General features: G+C 34.7%; 1 protein-coding gene across 1 annotated transcript; it reads left to right on the plus strand.

Annotated features, from left to right (window-relative positions):
* Nucleotides 1-1,151: 1,151 nt before the first annotated feature.
* Nucleotides 1,152-17,539, plus strand: LOC126739429 (V-type proton ATPase subunit E). The gene is made up of 4 exons (XM_050445115.1): nucleotides 1,152-1,333; nucleotides 1,435-1,610; nucleotides 9,148-9,316; nucleotides 16,950-17,539. Exons 1-4 carry the CDS (start codon nucleotides 1,301-1,303, stop codon nucleotides 17,250-17,252), a joined length of 681 nt encoding a protein of 226 aa, XP_050301072.1. The 5' UTR covers nucleotides 1,152-1,300; the 3' UTR covers nucleotides 17,253-17,539.
* Nucleotides 17,540-27,455: the final 9,916 nt, after the last annotated feature.

Here is a 27,455-nt window from a genome sequence, read left to right on the forward strand (position 1 = left end):
GCGATATGCTGCGTTTTTAGTCTTTACTGCCTTTTTGCATTTCAGGTTGAACCATTGCTTGTTGTTTGATCTGCATTTAGTAGAAAAAGGGATATAAGCTTCCATTCCTGCCAAGATCGTCTCTGTAATTTGGTTTGCACATTCTGAGATGTTATTGATTCTAAAGCAGACTTCTTTCCAAGGGAATGTGCGATGAAATTCCCGAAGATGGTTCCACTCTGCTGATTTATAGTGCTATACCTTCCGCGGCATCGGAGGATCCTGCGTTTTAACATCCAACTGGCAAGAGACTGTTATCAATTTGTGGTCCGATGTTCCTAGGGGGGCATGTACTAATACAGTGTACGAGTCAGGGTCTGAAGCCAAGACCAGATCTAGGAGACTCGCGAACTCGCCGTCTCGGTCGGGGATTCTGGTAGGTTCCTCCACAAGCTGCGTAAGCCCGCATATGGTGGCAAATAGCTCAGCTTCTCGTCCTTCATCGTCGTTCTTGTTGCAGAAGCGCAGCCAGTTGATATTGTGAACGTTAAAATCACCCATGACGATGATTTCTGCGCTTGGGTAGTCAATTTGCAGTTGGTTAATGCAGTCAACCAGGTTCAAAAAGAGCCGCCAATATTGGGTGTCGCTTGGTGGTCTGTAGATACAACAGATAAATTTCGTGGCTCCACTGGCTATTATTTTGAACCACATAACGTCGAAGTCTGCAGGTTCAAGCGTTTCCTCCCGCTGGCGGTTCTAGTCGACTTTAGGTATCTCCGATTTTTAACATTTTTAAATATAAAATAGTAAGCTAATCTTTTTTGGACTATTTTAAGCAAAAAAAATTGGAGGATGAATAATATTTTCTTTAATAAAATAATAAAAAAGGAAAAAAAATCATGACAATGAAAAAAAATTCCATCTCCTTCATTATTTTTGTATTGTTATGTAAATTGTTATTTAATTGCTTCATTATTATGTATTTGAATCGACTACCTCACAAGACTCGACACCAGAATTCTATTCTTTTTTTAAATCCCCAAGACAAAGATAATTCTCTACAGCTGGCAACCCTGTGAACATTCCACTGACGTAACGTGGCGCCACCTGTTAAAATCATCTAAAACTACGTGAAAATCATTATCACATGACACACGTCAAAGGTTGTCACTTGATCGCGATCATATGATTAATCAACACCCAGTTTTCCAATTCAATTTTCAGCTCGTTTTTTTGCAGACGTAGTCGCTGAGAGACTTCGAAAGCCTTAAAATTATTTACTTTTCATTCCTAAACCAGCAATAAAACATCATCAACCATGGCCCTTAGCGACGCTGATGTTCAAAAACAGGTAAGGATTTATTTTTCCTCAATTATCAACCTTTTAGAAAATTATGCCACCCAACCCTTCTGTAATTAGCCCTTACCAATGCCAGTGTATTTTCCTTACAGATCAAACACATGATGGCCTTCATTGAGCAAGAGGCCAATGAAAAGGCAGAGGAAATTGATGCCAAGGCGGAAGAAGAATTTAACATTGAAAAGGGCCGCCTTGTGCAACAACAAAGATTGAAGATCATGGAATACTATGAGAAGAAGGAGAAGCAAGTCGAACTACAAAAGAAAATGTAAGGGAAATATGTAATGTTCTGAATTTAAAAAATGTCATGTGATTGGGAATGATTACAACATAATCAGTTTTTGCATTTGAATTTAAATAGTCAGGGGTGGTTTTCAGTTTTTTGTATTAAACTAGTGTAGATCTTTAGGTTTAGAAAAGATATTTTTATGTTATTTAAAAAACGATCACAGCTTGTCTCTCCAAGTTTATTCATGTGGCTCAAATAGGTTTTTATGCAAAGAAATCCCTTTAATTTAAATTTTGATTTAGTCATGTGCTGATGGATTGTATCATTCAGACTGATTTAAATAGATAAATAAAGCAACACCAATTTTTTGCATTCTATATAAAACTTTCTGCCTATTGAAATTATTGATATCTTGTGGTACTGGGTGTTGTAAATTTGAGGCTTATCAGTGGGATTTCAGGGAGATAGGCATTATTTAAGGCCAAGATTTTTCACCCAATATAGTCATCTCTAGCTTATAACTGCCCACTGTTGTTCAAATTTTGCCATTTATTTTGATCTTGTACAAATTTCTTTGTAGACATGAGTGTTTCCACCCCATATGTTAATATAGGTATGACATGGTTGAAGAATTTTTCTTTGAGACATATTGGAAGCTTGGACTTCAAGCTGCTCACATTAAACCTATCTGAGGAATCTCATGTGTTTAGTTGTCTCATCCAATGTTATTTTTGTTCAATTCATGCAACTGTGTTTTTGCTCAATTTATTTTCAGCCCTATCTTGCCGTGCCTTCTTGTTCTTGAATAATGTTTCTTTGGAATTTATTTATTTATTCAGGGGACAAAAAGCTTAATATTACAAAAAATAAATTGGATTAAAAATCACAATTGCATGCGCACCCCAAAGTGAAGTGCACTCAATACATGCCAAGAGAAATTATATAATATAACCACTGGGTAATAAGTTTTTACATTAAGAACAAAAGCTAAACTAATATTAGAGCAAAAGCAACTATAACATTATTTAAAGCAACTATTTTAACATGATAACATTGGACAGAAAAACTTCAACATCACAACAATCACAGAGAGGTCTTTACATCACAGGATCTATTATGACTAATACATTGCATATTGAGAATGCATCACAAACATAACTGGAATAAATATTTTTTATCTGACATCAGCATGGAAATGACACATAAAATTTGTCTGTATACTAATTTTTAGAAGTTTTGATCTTTGTTGTTGCCATCTTGTATTTATTTGCAGGAGAGTAGCAAAGGTCAATGTGGCACTTGGCAAGTGTTTCTATTGACATATTTCTTTGACTCTTTTTTCAGTAAGAATCTTAGCTGTTAACAAGTAGCCGGATGGGACAAAAGACCCAAAGAGGGAAATGATGGGATAAATTTTGTATATGTGACTAGAAAGGCATCAGTCTGTGTTAGGAGACTTCAGTTCATCAGTTGAATGCTGTTATTGACTATTGGGAAGGTCAAAATAAATTAAAACATGACTCTTATAAAAATAGTAATACCTATAAATAGAGCAAAATAAAATAATTGATTGAGAGATTGAAGCTTAATCAGGTTCCCTGCTCATTTGCATAAAATCAGAATTTTAGATAACTCAAACTGCTGTTGCAGAGAATTTGGTGATATTAATCACATTCTTTTTAAGTGCCTCAGTTTAAATCCCTTTATAGCAAAAATATTTTGTCTTCTTATAGCATAAAATTTCTTTTCACACTCAATGATAAATTAACATTTCGATTTTAGTTGAATTTACACATTTTTTAAAGATGCAAAAATATCATTTTAAAAACTCATAAATAATTTGACTAAAGTTTAACTTAAGTTTTTGGTAGGTACAGTAAGCCTGTATCTACCTCATTTATTATCTAAGTAATAATATACTATATACTAAGTAATAACTTATAATATACACACAAAAGAAAAAAAACTGAATTAATGAAACAAAGAAAAAATTAAAGCTTAACTAAACTAATATATCCAAAGTGTTTATCCCAATTAAAAAAAAATTACTATGAAATATTTAATACCCAGATAAGTTTACAATATTCCAAACTAATAAATAACAGCAACTCACCTAGATGACTTAACACCTGTATGTGTAGTACTGTTATCCAATAAATAGAAAATTATCAAAGGTATCACAATTTCTTCAAAACTTTTTTCTTAAAAACATCAATTTTTAATTTCAAAGGGAATTAGATTATTTATTTTGGGTGCAAAATTAATAGCAAATCTCAAATTTGCATTAGTATTACTTTTAGGTAATTCTATAAAATTATTGGTTTTATTTCTTGTTTCATACTTACAATTTACATATTTTTTCAATTCATAAATTTATATACAAAAATATTTATCTCGAAGATGTGTAAAGACTGTAGTACATCAAAAATAGTCTTAGAGTATAACAACCTCGTAGGGTACCGTGAAACGGGGTTAAATTGATCATTTCGTTTGTAAATTTGCTTGTAACTCTTTTGATAACTGCGTATCAATATTAAAATTAATCATAAATGATTGTGTATGGATGCCGTAAAAGGATTTTGCAATCGTATCTGCTCTAAATTTAAAGTTGTTTAAAAAAATGCCAAAATAAGGTGTCATCAATTTCATACCAAAAGGGGGGTGACTTTGATCAGTGCCATATAATTGTATTCTTCTTGCAATGCCTTAAAATGCATTATGAACAATTTAACCCCCGCTTAAGTTCACCAATCGGTTTAAAAGTTACAGATAATTCTAGGTTTTGGGGTGAAATTGATCACTTAGGGGAAAATTGATCAGTCATAAAATTCCACTAATTGGTTATTTTTTTAGGTAAAATAAAAAAGAAACATTGCAGTTTTTTTAGCACTTTATTAAAAGCACTTGTTTAAAAATACAAAAACTTATAAAAGACATTCAAAAAGTAAAGAAACAAATCTTCAATTAATAGATAGAAGCAGTAATGCGTATAGTAAGGATTTACATCTCCTTAATATCTACTGCTTTTTTGAATTGATAAATTATTTGACCTTTGATGCATTCAGCGGCAGATTCTGGCAAAATAGCAATTATATCTGCCAACTCTATGGAAAACTCATCGCCTTCTTGTGGTTTAAAAACAGTTTTTCTTCCATCGACAGATTTTAGTCCCAGAACTTCGAATTCGTTTTCATTGAAATTTTGAACTGTAGCTATGTAACGATAGCTAACACTTTTTCCCATGTCCCCCAACACTTTAACCAATAAAAATGTCCCAATTTTGATCTCACTTTAACTCACTTCCAAATATTCAATTTCTTTGTTTTCCTGCAACTGGATAAATAGATCGTCGGCGGTCATGTCATCGTCGGAATTATCATTTGTTATAGACTCTTTAACGTCGCTGTCTGAACTGTTGGAATCATTTTGAGCTGTCACACTTGTCCCTGGCTGAACATCAAGTTTTGTTCTCTTCTTATTTCGTCTTGTTGGAGCATTTGAAAACCTCTGTTGTTGTAAGTAATTTACCAACACGTTCTGCGCTTGGTCTTGATTAAAATCTTCTCTAGGCAGCTTGCCTAATACTCGGTTTGGATTTAAAGGGACTATGCCACTTGCTTCAAAAGAAGAAATAAGATTTCGTTTAACCGCATGAGGTATTTTATCTTTGGATAGTTTACTATCCATCGTCACCAAGGTTTTTTGCAACAAATGTGGGAAATCCTTTTTGTCAATTGATGAATGTGTCGGATACGTTATTTTCCATTCTAGCAAGACTTCTCTCCAGGCCATTTTAAATGGCCTGAAAAACCCTACGTCCAACGGCTAACATAAATGTGTCGCGTCCTTTGGCAGGCATACAAATCCAATGTTATGTTCTTCACACAGTCTAATAACTTCTTCTGTGAAATGTGAGGCTAAGTTATCGCCTAATAGAATTTTTTGCCCTTGCTGTCTTTTGGCCTGTGGAAGAAACACAGACTTAAAACAGTCATTAAAAGTTTCGGCGTCCATCCACCCACGCGACGTTCGGTTGTATCGTGATCCAGCTGCACAGCATCTATCTATGCAACAGGGATCTAATTTTGGTCCTTGTTCAGTCCACTGCGCCCACATTTTTTCTGCTGGATAAATTACATATGGTGGCAAAAGAACTCCTGCTGCAGAACCACACATCATCACTGAGGTTGCAGATTTAGTAAAATTGCACACTCGTTCAGGGTATTTTACACCACGGGAATATATTAGTTTTTTGCGCCCAGGGTCGTCAAGCAAATTAGTTTCATCATAATTATATACGTTGCACGACGGAATACCATTTAAAGTTGTTTTAAGGTTTTAAAAATATTCAGTTAATGTTTGCCTGGAAACATCAGCACGAGCCCTTTTAATATTAGCTGCAAGCCTTTGAGTTATTACATTGTTATGTCTTTTTAACAGCGAAAATACCCCATCGGTACCGGGTAAATTGTCCTTAAATTTTGCCACTGAACGACCTTGGGTATCTAGCAGGTTTTTTGCCATATGCCTTAAATCTGTTAAATTAAGAGGAAACCCCCATTCGCCACAAATAGCAACACATTTAAGAATTGATTGCTCTTCATTGGAGCTAAAAACCGTTTGCCCGCCGTTACTTTTAACATGACGCCCATGGTATCTATTATTTAAGGTCCCGTAAGAAATCTTGAACCATTTTGCAGCTTTGCGTAAACTCCACCTTTCATTTATGACCTTTTCTAACGCTTTTTCTATGGACTCTTGATCGTAATCTTTGTACCTTTGTGCCCCAACTTTTCTCTTATAAACTCTCGGCATTATGTCAATATTCTAAAACCAAAAATATTATTATTACTAGTAGTACTATACCCTTCAAATTATATAAGCTTTACAATCTGCTGATCAATTTCACCCCATTCAGTTGATAAATTTGACCCCATCCAATAAATCTTAAAATTTGACAAAATCCGGCAACGCCGCAAACTTCATTTTGAGGTTATAAAAATACAAGATATTCAGGATACTAAATATATCATGCACATATCCACAGTTTGCATGTATTTTTAAATAGCAGTCAAATTTTGGAAGGTTATATTTTTGTCTAAATATTACTTACATGTTTGAGAGCCGCAAACTCCAAAAAAAACGTTTAACTGACAAAAAAGATGCACATGGATCACTAGCTCCACCATTACTGAATACGATACGATTTTTTACCGAACGGAAAAAATCGGCACTTAATATGCGCGGGAAATTTAAATGTAAAATATTTTGATATGGTGATCAAAGTCACCCCATTTCACGGTAAAGCTTATTTTTTCTATAAATTACTTTAAGTAAATTATTTTGTACAACATTCACCGAACTCAATGTACTCTTATACATACCATATCTTAATAAGGATTCTACAAGAGCTTTATATACAGATAACAAAAAGTTTTAAAGGTTTATGTTTCTTAAGACAACATTTATAAGTTATTTTTCTAATATATGATGTTAGTTTTTTTACCTGATTTTCCCATTTCAGATGTCTATAATGATACCCAAGTATTTTATTTTTGAAACCTCTTTAATTTCTTGGTTTGAGCGTTTCACTTTTATGCTGTTAAAATCCGGACGGTTTGCTAATGTTATAGAGAATGCCATGTAATTTGTTTTGTTTAGATTTAAAGTCAATTTAAAAGTATTTAACCAATTTTGTACCACTGTTAGTCCATCTATCACATTTTGTTTGGTTTCATTCCAATATTTTGCAGAAAAGATTAAAGACGTATCATTTATGTATCATTTGCGTAAGATATTATTGAGCCATTTTTGAGTTTTAAGTTAGTTAGGGTATTTAAATATGTTAAAAACAATATTGGACCCAACACTGTGCCTTGTGGTACACCTATTCTCATTTTTAATGGATCACTTAACATTTTTCCTATTTTAACATATCGGATTCTTTCGTATAAATAGCTTTTAAAGACATTTAACACAATACCCCTGACCCCATTCTTCTCCAGAGTTTCTAAAAGCAGGTCATGTGGAAAATGCCTTTGCTAAATCTAAAAACACAACTATACATTTTTCATTGTTATCCATACTGTCGGTAATCTACTGTGTGAGATGGTAAAGAGCATTTGACGTACTCAAGTTTTTTAAAAAGCCAAACTGTTTACTAGACAAAAATGAGTTTGTAAAAAATCAAGTAATCTGTCCTTACTGCACTTTTCAAACATTTTGGTTATTAATTAAATTAATGGGTCTATAATTGTTATTTTTGTCTTATCATCTGATTTATATATCGGGGAAATAACAGATATTTTAAATTGATCGGGTACAATACCATTTCTAAAAATTAAATTGATTATGTGTTTCAGAGGGTCAAGTAAAAACGTCAAAAAAAAAATTTTTTATTCGTTTTACGCTAATTTTATCAATACCAGGACTCATTGGTTTTCAAAGAATTAATCTTTTATGATTTTTATAATTTCACTTACTTAAGTAGTGTGTATTTTTTTCCCTTTTATCCGGGGGGTTACTGTGATGTCAATATTATTTAAAAAAATAGCCCCCTTGGCGGGTAGGGAAGTGAAGAAGTAAATGTGATTCTGAGAACATAATATTATCAGTTTTTAAATGGGTATATTTTTCATTTAAAAGAAAGAAAAGGGAAATAAAAACCCAGTTAATTTTAGGTGTTTATGCAAATATTATGCCTAAAACATAATGTGTTAGGCTAATGTTACTGAGAAGGAAAATAAAACTCTCTTATTTATATTCATGTGTTGTCTTTGATGTATTCTGTCTTAGGTAGTTTTTCTTAATAACCATTTTGTTTTATTCTTTTCTTTTATTTACTGCTATTTTTGTCTTACCAGCCGATGGTTGCTTTCCATTGATAATTTATTTAACATTTCTAACATTGCTAATTATGAAACCTATGGCATTCTTGCTTTTTCCACCAGGACTTCCGCCATGCCTTTTTTTTATTGAAATTTTTTTAGGCAATGTTAATGATTTTTTAAAGCTGTTTATTGCAAAAAGGTTATTTTGATGAAGAAATTCTATTAATGTATCTCCTCTCTGAAGTTGTTTTTGCTTTGTCGATTTTGCTGCCTATTGCAGCGTTGAAATCGCCAACTAGAGTCCGTCGTCATATCGTCATAGAAACTCTCGATCTGTTCTTTGAATTTTGTATTAATATCTATTAATCTAATAAAACCAGTACCTCTGCAGTCTCTTCGCCTGCTTCTTGATTTGAGTTCAATCTTCTTGAGATTTTGTTAGTAGCTATTATATGTCCCATTTTATATGTTTAAGCTCCTTTTCCAATTCCATGACTTTAACATCAGTTCTAGCGTTGTATGTGGCTATTAACGTTTTGTTGTGTTTTGTTAATGTTCTGTGTGTTTGACAGGTTTTTCCTATTATAACTTTCTTTAAATTTCCATACTTCTCCTTTTTAACCCTATAACTTTTCGTACCTTTTAAACCTTAAAACCGAGTCTAGCTCCTAGTTGAACAACGGCACTTATAAAGTATAATTCTGAGCCCCTGTGTGGGGAGTTAAAGGTGGTTTTCTGTTTTTCAGTCAATCCTCCAACATGCTGAACCAAGCCCGTCTTAAGGTTCTGAAAGTCCGTGAAGATCATGTTAGAGCTGTATTGGATGAGGCTCGCAAGAAGCTTGGTGAAGTCACCAGGGATCAAGGCAAATATGCCCAGATTCTGGAATCTTTGATCCTTCAGGGACTCTACCAGGTAGGTTCATCCATGAAACAAAGCATTATTTATTTGTTAACAGAGTTACTACAATGAATAAATCCCATTACAAATAACAAAAAAAAAAGGATAAACCACAAAAAAAATTAAAAATTACCCAAATTGAAAAATCCTAACAGTAAGGAGCTAGATAGTATTCTAAAGTAAAGATTTTACAATTGCTTAGAACTTATTGTATTTGGTTCCCAATTGTGAATAATATGGAAAGTTTTACATTTATGATACAAAGGTGAATCTAATTGTCGGTTGTTAAGGCCACATCAGGTATAAAAAAATTGAGAGAATTTCTAGTTTAATAACTTTAACATTAAAAAGTAAAATTACCAATTGAGTATTTTAGAATTTGTAAATTAATAGCTATGATACATATCAGGTACTAAAACAATAATTGCACCAGTGGCAAATATTTGTACGATGTGGCAAGCAAATGTTTAGGGCTCCGCTAATTGTATCATACTCCTTGTCTTCTTAATTGTATTTTTGATTATTTAACCTTCTAGTGTACGTTATACATATACTTTTATCATCCCAAGTAGTGATGTAAAATTCTCAAGCACGTAATTTAAAAGAATGTTCCCTGAGCACGAACGAGAATAAACAAGCATAAACGAAAAAAACTGAGAATTTATGTTTGGGATGTGGTAAAGTATTCAAAAACTTATTTTTCATGATTTTTTCTCAAAATGCTCAAAATTCTCAAAATGCCTAGAAAAATGCTCAATATTCTCCTAATGCTTTGTAAAATACCGACACTGAATTATTGTTCTAACTTTATAAAAACCTTAACATCATAATATTCATAAATCCGGATAGAATAAGAATATTCATCATAAATAACCAAATATTATATTTAAAGGGGTTTTTAAAGAATATACAAGAATTTATGTTACCGATCAGGTTTGATATTATATTCTTAAAAACTGAGCATAGTTTGTGTGCTATGCTATGTGAATACAAATGCAAAGTAGGTAAAGTAACATAAAAATAACATGAGAAACGTTTTGTGATGTAAGAAGTAAAAAGGAACTCGAAAAAAAGCTTTATATAAAAAAATAAACTGCAATCTGTAATAAACCTAAAATACAGTTTTAACCTAACTCAGGTACTCTAATTGTGGATCAATATCAAGATCAAGAGTAGTCAAGCCCATCGAAACTTTCTGGCCCAATGCTACTATTGGAATCGAAATCGTGAACACTGTAGGCCCCGCTCTCTTCGTCATCGGACTCATCAGTATCTGAATTCTCAGATTCTAACGTTAATCATGGACCTGATCACCCAGAGGAGGAGCTGTCTGTGTAGACGTGGAAGGATCCAAGGATAGAGGTTGGTTTACCTCCATTGACGTTGATTCACCTTGTCTTTGGGACTCTTTGGCCATCAGATTAAGGTTACAGGCAATATGGGTTAGCATTCCCGCTCTCTTCACCGTCAAACGATTTCGACGTTTAGTATGGACTAACGAATACCTACTAAATGTTCGCTCAGTCGCGGCTGACGAACGCGGAAGCGTCAAAATGCTTACTGCTAAATCCTTGATAGCTGTTTTCGAGCAATAACCCTGCCACCACGTTACAGGATCTATTTTGCCAACAATGCTCCATAAATAGGGCTTCGCAAATGTTTCGGTATGTGCTATGTATTGAGCTAATTCAGGTACAGCACGTGTTGTTCGGCTCGGTTGCGCAGTAAATTTTTTAACGCCGCTGCCAAAGCAACGGTATCGATCGCCCCGATTTGCATATAAACAGTGCCGTTGCGTTAATTCTTATATTTGTGTTCTGTGCCTTTTAGTGTTTATGCCTTTAGGCGCGCTACTGTCGCTAATCGCGCGTTATTAGGGGACAAAACTTGGCGCAGCTTCGAAACAGATGGTGTACCTTTCCTTAGCTAGACAAACTCTATTAATAAATTGTATCCCTAAAACAAAAATACATCATATTATTACATTAGATACCGTGTTAGTAGTTGCAGATGTCTTACCATCGGAGTGTTCCTCAGGTGACAAATGTATTCCTTGATATTTCGGGTTTAAAATATTAGCAGCTAAATGCACTCCGCAAACGACTTTGCTCTTTCGATCACTTAGGTTTTTGATTAGCGTTTCTTCGTCTTTTTTGGTGACTGGTAGCCCAGGTACCTCTTTTAGAAACACATCATGGAGTTCATAAAAGGCTTCTGTGACATCAAACATTTGCAGGTTATCTTCTTCCAGCCTTGTTATCCATTTAACAATAGGTGACAAAACTCTCATTACCTTCTCAACCTTGATCCAATATATGTCATCATTGAGACAATTTTTTTTTCACTGCTGTGCTTAATTTGTCACTGATGTCTTCCGAAATGGCTAGCATTTTGAATATTTGTCTGGTGCTCCATAGGCTTTCCATACACTTTAAGATAGATTCCCACCGAGTTACCACAGGTACTTTTAAAGCTACTGCCTTATCAGTTTTCTCTACTTGTAATTTATTAAACGTAGCAAGTACAACATGTGAATTTGTTACTTCTTTAACAATTTGTGTGCATTGATTTTCAAAATTGTTCAGAGATTCAGATTTCATAATATCTCCAATCAACAAATTTAAAGAATGGGCAACACAACCATACTGGATGATGCAAGTCTTTTCAGCAACAATTTTCCTTGCCTTGACTTCTGCAGCTGCATTGTCTGTAACAAGACCTAAAACTTTTGATTGTTCTATTTCCGATATTATTTCTATTAGTTGACTTGCTGTATAATCTGCTGTTTGCTTTTCCGTTTCCGATGAAAAGGTTTTGTGTTGAAAATATTATTTTTTATATATTGCTTTGTGTACGTATTTTAAAATATTCGAAATATTAAAATAAAACATTGTAATATTCTACTATTCGTACTTACTTTATATTTGACCGACTGTCGCACTGAATTCCAATAGTCTTGGCTTTTAATATTTCTTCTTTTGTATTATTTTGAGCCAATTTATATTGTTCATTTAATAATTTGTTTGAAAGCATGTGCCTTGATGGTAAGTTGTAACTAGGGCGAAGTTTTGCGAAAAAGTTACACCAGTGTTGATTTTCCGTAATAGAAAGCGGTGTACCACTGGCGTATATAGCCTTTGCCAATAATCCATCCAAATATTCCTAAAGTATAATATTTTAATAGTTCTAATTAATGAAGTTAATTGTTATTGTATTGATTGAATTGCAATAGATTTTGGCCACCTGTTAAAAACCAGCTTTTCACCTATCAAATAATGCTATTAACATTGTTTAACAGTTAATAACGTTAAACAATGTAACCTTAAATAATGCTATTTCCATTGTTTGAAAAGTGAAAACTGGTTTTTGATGGCTGACCAAAATCACTTATCGATGGCGCATACAACACCATACAAATGAAGCTAATATAATGCGTGTAAAAAGTACCTACGCATTTACCCACAATGGTAAAATGTAAACGTTAGTAAAGCAAATTTACATTACATTTACGCAATTTTAAAAATCGCACAAAAAAATAACTTTTTATGCAATTTAAATACTCCCTCCCACCCCTTATACCAACCCCCTTCTCCTTCCTTCGTACCTTGCTGTAATTGTTGTTATTCACTTACCTTCTCTTTAGTATTGACGGTGTCAAAAAATGTTTTCAAGGTACCACTCGCAGTACTACCTCGGGTCTTATTTATGGGTGTGGCACAGGATGAACTAGGAGCCACTAAAGAAAATAACGATGATGTCGAACCTTTGTCATACTCATCTTGATTAGACGACTCATCCAAGATGGCTTCTATAAACATTAACAAAAGAAAATTCCTATTCTTTTTTTGTTTCATAATTTTGTAAAAATTAAATTTAATTCAAATGTTATATATTTTTTATAAGGCGAAGGTATAGGCGGGTACTTACTTTTCACAATTTCACTGCCTTTCAGCAAATGAACCCTTACATTATCTGGACATATTAGACACTTTTTCAAATGATTTGTCATTCGTGTCGCGTGGCGGCTGTATTCGCCATCACAAAACTTGCATGCATAAGCATCTTTACCATCTCGTTTTTTATGCGAAAAGAAATCAAATGATTCGCATTTTCTTCTAGGCATAATGAAATAACTTTTCCGGGGGGAACAATAATTTAATAGGATAGACACCAGACACAAACACTCACTGACCCTTTCCCAACAAATCCAAGGAGTTGACTAAATTAAATACCAAAAATAAAACATCTTAAGTTTTATTAAACGCAACACAAAATTAACAAAAAACTGCGCGCCGAATACGGAATCGTGCTGAAAATTCTTTGGCGAACGTTCGCGCACGAGAGAACGATCTATCTTGCGCGCACGAACGATTTAACGAGCGCGAACGTGCGCGAATATTCGCCATAGCACGAAGGGAACGTTCCTTCATTTACATCACTAATCCCAAGACACAAAACAAGTAGGTAGCCGATTTATTATATGAAAAATAGTAAAATTTAAAACTTATAACTTAGTGACATATATTTACATGCGCAATGCACCCAAAATACATACAGAAAATTAAAAGCAACAAATGTATATGAATATATAAAATAAATAAATATAAGTAAAACTTGGAAGATAAAATTATTATATTTAAGTTGTAAATGGGTAAAACATGCATACAAATCTATATCAGTCAAACACAAATTACACACAAATAAAAATAATAACTTAAAAAAACTTTTATAATTTAAGAAAAACATTTAAATATTTTTTGCTTTATGAAGGACGCACACATGTATTAAACTGTTTTCTTATTATTATTTTAAACTGTAAATTTTCTATTTTAATTAACTAATTTTACACATTTCAACTAATCAATAGTTGTAGTGCCCTTAAGAAGGCCTAATATAGGTAGACCAAAACGTGGGCATAAAGACAAATAGGTGGAGAAGTTGAATTCTCATGTATGTATCTTCATCTCACCCTGAGAAATAAAAGAGTGTTGTAATAAAGTGATGTTTTTCTTGTCTATAGTTTGACAAAGTATGCCGGATAAACACTATTTCTAGGCGATCTAAAATAATTTAGAAAATAAAATGGTCAGTCAGTGAAATAGATGAATATATTAATAAAGTGATGTTTTCAGTGATGTGAGTCACGAACTTTAAAGATCTAGATATAAAAATGGACAAGTCATAGGTTTGTCTTGTATTATGAGCATTCAAGTTTTTAAGGTTTCCTATATTTTTTGTGGATCACTGATATAGTTTCAAGTACAAATAATGAAAACTGAATCTCTGGATTTAGCCTTATTTGTGTATTAGCTGCTTAGCACAAGAACCCCAGATACATATGCCAGAACGTAAATGGGATCTATAATTAAATATGCTTGGCATAGTATATTTTTATGTAATTTATTCGAAATCATTCAAAATTCTATACAGAATATATAGAAATATAGAAACATACCTATAGAAACTATGGCGTTAACATTCATTTTTTAAACAGAACAATGTGTAAATAAAACAACAAATGTATATTATGACGTTTTACAATTCTATGATATATTTTGCATTCTTTTTGTATAGCGCCATCATTCATGCCAACATTAATTTTTTATGTGACTTCTTTAATTTTCTTGATGCAACTTTTCCTAACAGATGGATTGGACGAAGAGGACTGATTAAGTAGCCACCAAGGTCACCGGATATAACCCCATTGAATTCTTTCTTATGGGGCTATTTGAAGTTCAAACTTTATGTTGAATAGACCAAATAATGGTGATGATTTAATGCAAAGAATTCTACAAGAAATTAAACTAATCGATCCGCAAGTGATCGAGAATGTGCAATTGGAAGTTATTTACTCGACTTCCAAAAATGCATTGAAGTAAACGGTCAACAAATTGAACATCAGTTGCAATAAATATTGTATACATTTTTAATGTCGCATTGGTCTATAATTTTAAATTTGATAATCCGCTGACTTTACGCATATCATATGCTGTACATACAAAAAGTGTTCAGAATACAGGATCTTTCGGGGGGAAAGGGAAATATTTTGGGAATGTTCAGGTCAAAATAAGATAAATTAACCCATATGTTTTAATCCGATTCTCAACCGTTTCTGAAATAATCGGTTATGAAGTTTTTTTGTAAGATTTTTTATTTTAAAAGCAATTCAAACAAATACTAATAAAAAAATAAAATTCCACTAATTTAAAATGTTTTCAAAAATACCTCCACCAACTTCAAGGCAAGCTACAGCACGTTTGTTAAGCGCTCGTGTTGCACGTTTAATTGCTTGGGGATTGTTTTTAATAATATTTGAAGCATTCAAAATTTAATTGTGGAGTCCTTTTACGGTTTCTACTTGTGTTTCGTACACTAGAGCTTTCATCCACCCCCAGAGGCAATAATCCAGTGGACTTAAGTCTGGTGACCTCGGTGGCAAAACTTGAGGTCTTCCTCTGCCAATCCAACGAACAATTAGCGGAACATCATGCAACATGCGTATTAAATGGTCTTACAAAAAGCGTAAATATCCTTCTCCAGAAAGACGCTCATCTAATACAATAGGACCAAATAACTGGTCGTTTAGCATTCCACACCACACGTTAACACTGAATCGATGTTGAAAGTTTCGTTCAAATGTGGCATGAGGATTTTCATCTGACCACCGATGTTCATTGTGTCGGTTATTAATTCCATTGCGGGTAAAATGAGCATCATCGCTAAATAAAATGTATTTATGTAGGCCTCGATTTTGTTGGATTCATTCGCAAAATTAAACCCTTAAGCCATAATCACCCTCTTGAAGATGTTGAACCGGTTGAATATGGAAAAGCTTGAAACCGTTTTTCCTAAGTGTCTTCCAAACGTCCACATATGATGCTATTCGAAGTTCTCGTGTAATCCGCCTCGTACTAATACCCGGGTTCTCTTCAGTCATATCCAGAACATTTTCTTCATTTTCCACATTTTGTCCCGCCTCTCGTTCAGTATTAATTCTTACGTTTGGAAACATTCCTGTTTCCTGAGCATTTGCAAAAACTGTCTGAAAAACTTTTCAATTAGGAATTCTTCGATTTGGAAAACGGTTAAGAATCGGATGGAAGGACCTTCTGAATATGTTCCTAAAATATTTCCCTTTTCTCCCGAAACACCCGTATATCGTAGAATTGTAAAATGTCATGTTATGTAAATGTTGACGCCACTTGAATGCTTCTTATTATTGCAAAAAACGCATAAGTGACAATGCTAATCGACGTGTCCGAAAAATAAAAGAAGAAAAAGCACCAGAATTTTAAATTAATTTGTTTTTTTCACCGCGAATGCAGACTTAGTTTGTATGAGTCACACTATTTTTTTTAATTAAAAATAGATCATGTTTAATGATGCCTTCCAGGTCTTGTTGATCTGCACAACTCCACAAAATAGTAGCATTGCTAGCAAACAATGTTATTTTTCTTGAAGTATCTAAACTTCTAAAATCGTTCATATAAAACAGAATAGGTCGTAGATTATGCTCTGACAGAGCTTCCATATAAAACCGACCGACTTCTAATAATAATAAGATAGGACTCAAACCATTTTATTATCTTACTGTAGTCATTATATTATTCGTAAAGTTTTGTTATTTTACTAAGCAAATTTTCCACAGCTTTTCGAGGCAAACGTGACCGTACGCGTCCGCCCACAAGACAGAACCTTAGTTCAATCAGTGCTGCCAACGGTCGCCACCAAATACCGTGACGTCACCGGCCGAGATGTACACCTGTCCATCGATGACGAAACTCAACTGTCCGAATCCGTAACCGGCGGAATCGAACTTTTGTGCAAACAAAACAAAATTAAGGTCTGCAACACCTTGGAGGCCCGTTTGGACCTGATTTCGCAACAGTTGGTTCCGCAAATCCGTAACGCCTTGTTCGGACGTAACGTTAACAGGAAATTCACCGACTAAACACGCGGTTGTTGGTTGTTATTTCTATAGATTTAGCGTCAAGTTTCACCCGAAATATTGTCAAAGTGACGATATTTTCGGGGTCTAATTTCATAGATGTTATTGCTGCATGTATTCCAGGGCTTTTTAGTCATGTATCATTATGTTTTATTGTAAATACTTTATAAGAAATCAATTCAAGGAATTCCAGAAATTGAACAATAGTATTATATTTGTAATTTTATTTAATGGATTGTCACATATTAAATTTATGTTCTGTTAATAAAATATAATATTCTGAAAGAAAACTGTTTTATTTAGCAGTTCGAAGCAAGTTCTTTGCAATTTATAGAAGATGCAGAGAATATCTGTTTTGATAAGTTTGAATGTCATGCTAGGTACTTCCGTCCATCACCATAATAATAATAAATTATTTTTTTTTTAAGAGAACTAATTTATATATTTTGGTTAAGATCGTGAAATAGTTAGAAAACAAATATTCAAGAAAAGGTTAATGTTTAGTATAAATCTGTTAACAATAAAAATACCCTTATCTTGCATTATCAGCTTAACCCTGAACTACTACCGACACATTTTTATTACATGTACTACTGATGGGTCCTTAGGACCCATAATAATAAAATTGCCATAAAATCAATAAATAAAAACTTTTATTCAAAAATTTAAAATTACTTGGGTATATTACAGTACATAAACCGAAAAAAACCTAAAATTATTTTTCAGAACACTTAGGGCACAATTTCTTGCAGCATTGATTGCAAATGGGCAACTTACATATGTCACACTGGATAGCAGTTTTCCTATCCTTGTTGGTGGGGCATATGGCACACCTTTTTCTTTTACTTTTTTCAGGAGTTACTTGAGGCTGCTCAGAAACTGGATTCGCAATCCCCAAAAGTTCAGCAATGAGGATTCGTACATTTGAGTGCACCTTCTTGTTGCCCATTCTGAGTCGCAAATGTTCATCTATTAATTGCTTCCCAAGACTTTTGATAAATGAGTATCGTTTTATTTCTTTACCTTTTGATGCAAATTGGTACAATACTCGAGAATTTACACCTGCAATGTTCAATATAGCAAAAAAAATTGCCATTGGCCAACGGTTAGTTCTTCTGGATACTGAATACAACGCACATTTCGCATCTAATGCGTCAACTCCAGATTTTGTTTCATTATAAAAATTAATTATCTCCGGCTTTTTGGTTGTTTCGTTGACAGAATTGTCATGATGCATACTAGAAAATAATATAACGCTTTTACTTTTTTTTTGGCACATAGCTCACTATAATGGTTGAAGAAGTAAATCCAAACGTTGATGAATAAATTGCACGTTTTCGGTTCGGTAAAAATTCAGGTGGTACAGATTTTTTATTTTTTCGTAAGGTAAGGTAAGGTAAGTTTCCGACGTACGTCAAACTGTTTTTCTTGAGTTCGTCGACGAGTTCCACTGAACTGTACCAGTTGTCCCCGGTGATGTTCCTGTTGGTGCCTTTAACACACTCCACAAGCCTAAGAACCACTCTTGTTGGATTAGATAATGTAGGCTTTTTTGCACCATCAACTTTTATTTCGGAACCGGCATAAATCTCTGCATCTACGAGATAATGCGTTTTAGCGTCAGCCAAAACCTGCGCTTTAATTCCATATTTGGCAGGTTTGTTCGGAATATACATCCCAAATCCACACCTTCCTCGAAACGGTACAAGCATTTCGTCTACAGTTAGGTAAATTCCCGGTGAATAACATGACTTTGATCTAGCTACAAACTCATCAAATAATTCCGACACAGCGGCCAACTTGTCCGTTTTTACTCTTTCTTTTCGGGTTTCTACATTGTCAAATCTGAGACAGCTCAATAAAAATGAAAATCTGGCCAGGCTCATAGTAGCACAAAAAAATAGGTCTTCCTGTCCCATCTGTTGCCCACATAGAACGGACGTCTTCATGATTAGATTTAAAGATGGACTGAAGATACACCAACCCAAAAAACGCCTTGATTTCACATATTATGTTGGTATTTTCAATAAACGAAGGCCAAAATTTAGTTTGTGATTGAGCAAACTTTTTATAGTTTTCTCTGGTGGAGGTTATCTTCAAATTGGTAAAATCAACTAACTTTTGTAACACCTCATTAGAAATTAGTAGCATCTACAGGCTCACGTGGAGGATTATTACGAGCAGGGCCAATAAGGGGTCCTACCTCTGATACCTGCTGTTTTTGACCATTTGGTATTGTCTTTCCCATACCAAGTGTTCCTGATGGGCAACTCTTCTTCTTCCGAATCGGAGTTTTCTTGCTCTGTTTCGGAATTGTGGTCGCTCAGTATTTCATTGTCCTCTTCATTCTCGTCACTCTCTTCAGCCAATCTTTCTAGTTCCTCTAACACAGCTTCTTTGTTTGGAACACCAACGGATACACTTTTCTTGCTCGAGCCCATTTGGTTTGAGTCTTCCATACTTTCCCAAAAGTCTTCAGACTCTAAAATATTTCTTAACGCATCTTCTGACAATGCCCTAGAACTGGACGCCATTGCGTTGCATTTACTGAAAGATAGTAAAAAAACACATTTTATATCTATTAACTTATACCTTATGGCCACTAGTACCTATTCTTGTGAAATAGATAAATACCTTGCAAAAAATAACAACGAAATAGATACTGTCAAACCAATAAGCAGTTATTAACTTGTCGCGTATTTACTACTGATGGGTCCTCAGGACCCAGTAAACACTACCTTCGAACCTCGCCGACACGAACGAATACTGAAGTATGAATCTATGCCGGCGAAATCACGCGTATGGTATTGCGGAGGAGTACCGAGACAGCGAGTATCCAATGTAATAATAACTTAAAAAATATAGCCTATTTAAAAATTTCAGATCAGTAGTAGCTACGGGTTAAGTTCAAAGCTTGTCTGCCAAGAAAACAAAGGAAAATGCTATTTTAAAAGTTGACAAAAGGAAAATAACATTCTTCTCTTCTAATTCACTTAAAAATAATTTCAAAAGTGATGTAAAAAAACCATCTATATCCAGATTTATGAATGAATAAATCAGACCGAAAAAACGTGAAATGCATCTCCTGTAAGAATTATCTATAAAAACAAAATATTAAAACATATATAATACACAAATATAATACAAGGAATTTATAACAAAATAACGGGTGAACACATTCGATTAAAATAATAAAAGTGGTTAAGCAAACTAATATTATATAGCGTTTGCAGAGGTCAAACAAGGAATATTTTGGCGCTATTGTTTAAGATGTATCTTGTTAGAATATGCTTAAAGTTTTTGTTCATTATTTGTTTTAGGAACGAATATAAAATGTACTTGGCTTTCACTCATTCGTCGTTACTCTGGAGCCAACTCTTCGTAAAAATCTTATTAAAAAGTGAAACGACTGAAACCTTAAAACATACTTTTAACAATTTGCTCCAAAATGAAAACTGGAACTCTGTTCTGGAAACTTCTGATCTAATTAAAGCAAGAGACGAGTTTTACAAGAAAAGATAATTTAATGAAAAACGCCACATAGTTTTTAAAATAGACGCATTCTCTTTATTTGTTCATTGGTGTACCTACTCCACTTTTTATTTGAACTTAACAACAATAAAAATTGTTGATTTTTTGAATCACGCATGATGACACGATATTCCATTCTGAAACTATAGAAATTTAAAATTTATCAATTAAATTTTTAAAAGTGAATTTTTAAAATTTAATTGATAAATAAATTGACAATGGAAGTTAATTAGGAGATTGATAAAGTTATTGTACTGAACAGTATAATTTAATAGTGGTAACATCGGAGACATAAAATTTTCTTACTTGAAAAACGCATAAGGCCATTTTTATTTATTCTACGACAAACCTCTGTTACGTAGATTTTGAAGAGATATAAAATATTGCAGAGATCGTCATCTTACAAGTTTGAAAAAATGTTTGCACGGAAATTTCTCACACACAGAAAATCTTGCGGACTCTACTGAAAGGACTATTTTTTTACCCATTATCCTTCTTTTAACTCTATATGCCAGTGGCTAAATAGTCAAAGAAACATGGTAGCAAATCAATCAATCAATTAATCATATGCTTTATTGTCAAAAAATTATAAAAACAAAATAAAAACAAAACAAAACACACAAAATAAAAATAAATACATGCAAAACTGTACAAAAACAATGTACCTGGTCAATATACACCATGATGTATAAAATGTCAATAAAAATAAACACAATAGTCAATAACAGTAAATTAATTAAATACAAAATGAAAGTGCAATTCATTTACTAATGAAAAAAAAACTAATATATTCTCTATTTTAAGACATAAAAAGAGCCAGTGTGTGTGTGATACCCAAAAAGTTATCCTAGAAAAAAATCCTCCACTGCGTACAAGGCTTTTTCCAGAAAGTATGCCTTCGAAGCATTATGAAATCGAGGAAAAGAAGTAATTGATTTAATTTCCAAAGGCAAATGATTATGCATCTTTTTGGCTCTGTATAAAATAGAGCTTTTTACTAACTCGGACCGAGGGGTTTGCAGATAAAGATCATGCACTGCGTTGCGAAGTGCATAATTGTGAGACGGCCTACTTGGCATTTCTGACTTATGTTTGCGTACTAAGCAAATAGATTCCAATATGAATAAAGAGGGAAGAGTAAGTATCTTGTATTTTTTAAAGATTTCTTGACAGTGAGCTCTGCTATTAAGTCCAAGCAGATACCGAACTGCTCTCTTTTGGAGTTTAAAGATGCGCTCAAATTGAGTCACGCCGCATGTGCCCCAGAATGGAAGGGCGTAACGTAGATGTGACTCAAAAAGGGCATAATAAACTGTTATTTGTTTGTTCCGTTACAACCAACCACTTCTAAACTGTCCAACGAAATTAAACGGTTATCTAAAAATTCGGTTAAAGAATCCATCCAAATGCTCTTGGCAGTTCCAGAAAAAGGAGACAGATGGCCATTATAGTTTGAACCGGGTTCTTGTAATAAAGTTATATGTTCTTCGACTAATATCGTTTTTCTGTTGTCAGTAAATGTCAATATCTTGTCTTTACGGCCATCAAAGTACGATCCACGTAACAGAAAATTCTTCGAAGAATTTTCTAACTCTTGGCCTTTTTTTCTGCCTTGCACGTCTGACTTTATGACTTGGAACGACTCGAGTTAAAAAATTTAGTTTTTGGCTAATTAGTTATTTTTTGCAGACAAAACTTTCTATTTATCAGGCGTACCAATTTTTAGAAATAAAAAATATCGCTCCACCCTAATATTCATACCCTTCTCTTCCCAGTGCAGTTCTTTGAACTAGGGGCGGATCCAAGGGGGGGAAATGAAGGAAATTCGCCCCCCAAAACTTTCGATTTGTACATTTTTATATCGATCACTTTGCATGAAAAAATTGATGCAACTTTCAAATTTATATATTTATGAAAATTTAAAAAATTCTTTCCACTCAGACTTTTCACTGCTTTTTTAAATTATTAAACTGAATAATGTCACCTAGGAGTGATCAGTGAAGTATTTTCATAAGGTGTAGTTCACTGGCAAAATTTTTCGTACTCGTAGTTACACTTAGCTCCATCAGCTGACTGACAAGTGACAAACATCACTATCACACTTTGTAGGACATTATTCACTTTTGTCGTGTACATTTCCAAATTCATCAATAAAAATGTTGAGTACATTGTATTGTTGCAGGTGAGCCTTATTCTACGATATGTTGATTCAACTGAAAATGGACCAATCATCAGAGATTTCATGACCTTTATTGATACTTTTGGTGAACTGTCAAAGAATAATTCTGCAGAAAGTAGTGACTCTGACGACTCGGAAGAAGAAACTGAAGTACTCTCTACTAAAAACGCTCTAGAAGACAACCAACCTGATGAAATGGAATTATCATTTACCGATATTGCTCTCGGGAAAATCGTCCTCGCAGAAATGAAGAAAATTAATCTCAACTCAAAACACTGCGTTGCAATAGGGACTGATGCGTGTGCTGTGATGCTATCAGATCGTGGAGCTGTTAACGAAATCCGGAAAGAAGCGGAAAACGCTGGAGTAACACGCTGTTATTCTCACAAACTAAACAGCACCATCTAAATCTACCAAAATTCGAGTGATTGAATTGGTATGCAGCACTATAAGTGAGGTTAACAAGTTCAAAAAGTCCTTTCCTAAACGTAGGACTGCATTGGCAAAGAAACTTGGAGGACACCTGGTACAGTTATGCGAAACAAGGTGGGTTCAACGTCATGATGCTGTTGTTCAATTTGCCTCCAAAATGTCGTTGATTGTAGAAGCTTTGACAAAAATCAGTGAGTGGAAAAACAAGGAAACAGCCGGAAAAGCAACATATAGCAGCTTTGTGCAAATTTGAATTTATCGTTGGACTTCAGAAAGAGTTTATCGATAATGCAAAAGCATCAATGATGATAGATACGCTGCTTGCAACGTTTCAAGATTGGAGAGAAAAAGCTGATGCAAATTTCAGAAGTATTTATTCAGATGCGAAAAAACTAGCACAAAAACTGGATTTTCCTGAACAAAAACCGAGAACTTGTGGCCAACAAACGAAACGCGATAATTACAGCGTTAGCAGTTGCGAAGATTACTACAGGGTCGCGGTATATATTCCTTTGTTGGATACCATCTGCGAAGATCTCAAGACTCGTTTTTCGAAAGAAGTTCTAGACGGTTTTCAATTGAGTATGCTGCTGCCTACGAAAGTATGTGAGCTCAATCCAACTGAAAGCGAAAATCTTATCAGCTGTTTGACAGAAAAATGATTCAAAGGACTCATAACTGATGACAACATCGTGCAGCGTTTTAAGTTCAAAAGCGAGTTGAACCACTGGCAGTGCTATTGGCAGCAGAAGAAAAAGACTTCAGCGAATTCACTTCCAACTACTGCAATAGCAACATGGCTGAGGTCAACGATGCTACAAGAAATACTGATTGGATTGGCTTTGCTATACATACACCAAGACATTGAAGTCAGTCCTGAAGAAGTCATTGAACGATTCCCAAAACTGGGGCCTCGTCGTTTTGTTCTATGAATAATTTTTCTGTAACATTTGCATCAAAAACAAGGATTTGTGGCTGAATAAATGAACATTAATACATCAATTACAATATATTATAATTATGCTGATCCACTGTGTTCAAAAAAATTTTCCCCTCAGCCCTGGATCTGCCCCTGAATTATTATGAAGGCATACTCCAGGGTGGTGATAAAATGTTTTGGTCAAACAAAACTCTGATATAGAAAACTGCCGAATACTACAGACAATTTGTTCTTGCCTTTGCTGATTTTCAGAAAGCCTTTGACACGGTCGAAAGGCATGCAGTCGTGAATTAATAATAGGCCACTCACTAGAGATATTGGTACATTCCTGGACAAACTTGGCCCTCTATTATCCCAATTGTGTTTACACTCTAAAATTACATTAGCTGGTGACTTTAATATTAACTTCACTGATGTAACCTTGCCACATATCGTACTTCTCTGTTAGGTATATTGGAGTCTTACGACTTAAAAATGCATGTTCTTTTGCCCACACGAAAAACATTCTCATCTGCAACTACTATTGATTATTTGTGTACAAATTTAAATTATGTGTCATGTACATATAGTGCTCTCTTCTGGTATTTCCGCTCATGAAGCCTTTCATATTCTAAGATTCCATGCAACACTGTATTGACTTTATATCATTATGTTGGATAAATTTTCAGCAGAGCGAATTTCTATGCGTTTTCGTCGGCTACAGCCTTGGTTAATTGGAATGGAGTTGAAATGGCTGCTGACCTCAGAATTTCGGCTAAAAGCCTCCGTCTTATGACTAAGTTGTGCAAATATACTACTAATGAATAGACAATTTTTTTGTCATCAGAAATACCATAGTCTATACCGCAAGACAATTAAAGCAGCAAGGGCTAAATATTATAGTGACCGCTTAAATGTGTCATCAAATACACATAGAGTGTTGGTTAATTATTAATGATTTTAGGCATTCTCATAAAAAAAATCAGAATCAGAGGTGAGATCAAATATTTTAAGCGATTATTACTGTAATGTATTTCTTATTTCTTGCTCAGGGATGTGAGTAGTACTATTGATCCTGTGCATTATATTCAGCAAGTGTCAGTTCATCATATTCTTTTTTCTTTCATCCTGTTGATCTCACCGAAGTTGAGGATGCAATTAAAAGCTAAGAAACTATAAATCATCTGGAGCTGATGGCATATCTTCAAAGTTACTACTCTGTTTGCCTGACAGTAGTGAATACCTTTAGTTTCTGCCATAAACAACTCCTGGCATAATGACGTTTTTCCTTTATCTTTAAAAGAGGCGGTGATTATTCCTTTTCATAAGGGTGGGGATTTGCATGAGCCTTGTAATTTCCGTCCAATTTCTATGTTATCTACCCTCTCCAATATAGTTGAAAGCCTTGCAAAATGCAGAATTTTGTCTTTTTTACAACATAATAGCATTTTATCTGCAAATCAAATTGGATTTCAAACTTTTTTTTTTTTATGGAAAACACAAGCACAAGAGGAAAGTCCTATGTCACTCTTGGAGTGGTGCTTGCGCGAAGATATTTGTGGGCATTTATCTTGAATCGCTGTAGGTTGTATGCGTCGGGAAATATGTGAGGTGGAAGCCCGTTCCACAAAGAAGATGTTCTCCAGGTGAATGAGTCCCGATACAGCGACGTCCTTGGGGTAGGCAGGTGGACTCGATGTTGATGAGCCGCAACTGCTAGACGCGTCCTTCTTGCCGAAACAGCCCTGGGTGGAATCAGGCCTGCCAGCTCAGAGGAGCACTTACCGTGATAATAACGGTAGAATAAACAGAGATCAGAACCTTTCTCCTGTGCTCCAGACTATCCAGACTCTTTGTCAGATCTGGTTTGTCGATAAGACGAATAGCTCTCTTCTGTATAGAATCCAGCAGGTTTAAACTATGCTTGGGTGCAGAGCTCCAGACATGCGAGCAATACTCGAGGGCGTATACAGTTTTTTTCGTTTTGAAAAGCACTACGAGTTTTTTTGGAAGCCGCCCTGGCGACCTCGGCAACGTGGTCATGCCAGGACACACTGTTGGTGACCTCGACTCCTAGAAGATGCAAAGATGATTTCATTGGCAATGTTTTCCCTGCCATAACCAGCTCCGGGCCACCAAGGTTAGTCTTCATCGTAAATACTGCAGCCTGCGTTTTTTTAGCGTTAAAATTGACCAAATTGTTACCGCCCCACTCCAAGATTGCTCTAATATCGTTGTTGGTTGAAGCTACTTGTTGCTGCCTAAGATTCTGAGAACTTGCGGCTGTCGTTGGTTTGGCGGACTTAAATGTGGAAATAAGAATGCTATCGTCCGCAAAGCTGTATATTGGATTGACAGTGGTTCCTAGCAAATCGTTGATATATATCAAGAAAAGGGTGGGGGATAGAATGTATCCTTGAGGGACTCCAGCGTTAATGTTAAATTTGTCGGAGAGGTATCCATCGACGGCTACTTGGATTGTTCGTTGTTCAAGAAAACTTTTGATCCAATTTAATAATGAGTTTTGTATGCCGATTGAGGAGAGCTTGGTTAGTAGTCCCTCATGCCACAGTCTGTCAAATGCCTTGGAAATGTCAAGAGCGACTGAGCGGGACTCGCCGTGCTTCTCCATGGCCTCCGTCCACAAGTGTGTGACGTAGGCCAGATGATCGCCGGTGGATCTAAGCTTTCGGAAGCCGTATTGATGATCGCTGATTAGTCCAGATGATTCCAGATATCTTAACAGTTGTTGGTTGACTGCTTTCTCCATAATCTTCGATATTACTGGAACTAGTGCAATCGGGCGGTAATTGGAGGGCATCGTCTTCTTACCCTTTTTGGGTACAGCTTGCACTCGAGCAGTTTTCCAGCTTGTTGGAAATTGGCCCTGCTTATACGATGCCGTGAACAGTCTACATAAGGGAGGAGTCAATTCGTCTGCACAACGTTTTAGTATTAGGGCTGGAATTCGATCGGGTCCAGAAGCTTTGTTGGTGTCTACGCTTTTAAGAATTTTATTTATAATTCGTTGGGGAAACGAAATTTCTCCCATCGATGAATTCACCCTTGGCAAATATGGCGGTGTTTTGCCTTGCGAGTACAGAGTAGAATTGGACGCGAAGAGTTTACCCAGTAAGTTGGCTTT

The sequence above is a fragment of the Anthonomus grandis genome, chromosome 8 (assembly GCF_022605725.1).
Source record: "Anthonomus grandis grandis chromosome 8, icAntGran1.3, whole genome shotgun sequence".
Taxonomy (NCBI): Eukaryota; Metazoa; Arthropoda; class Insecta; order Coleoptera; family Curculionidae; genus Anthonomus; species Anthonomus grandis.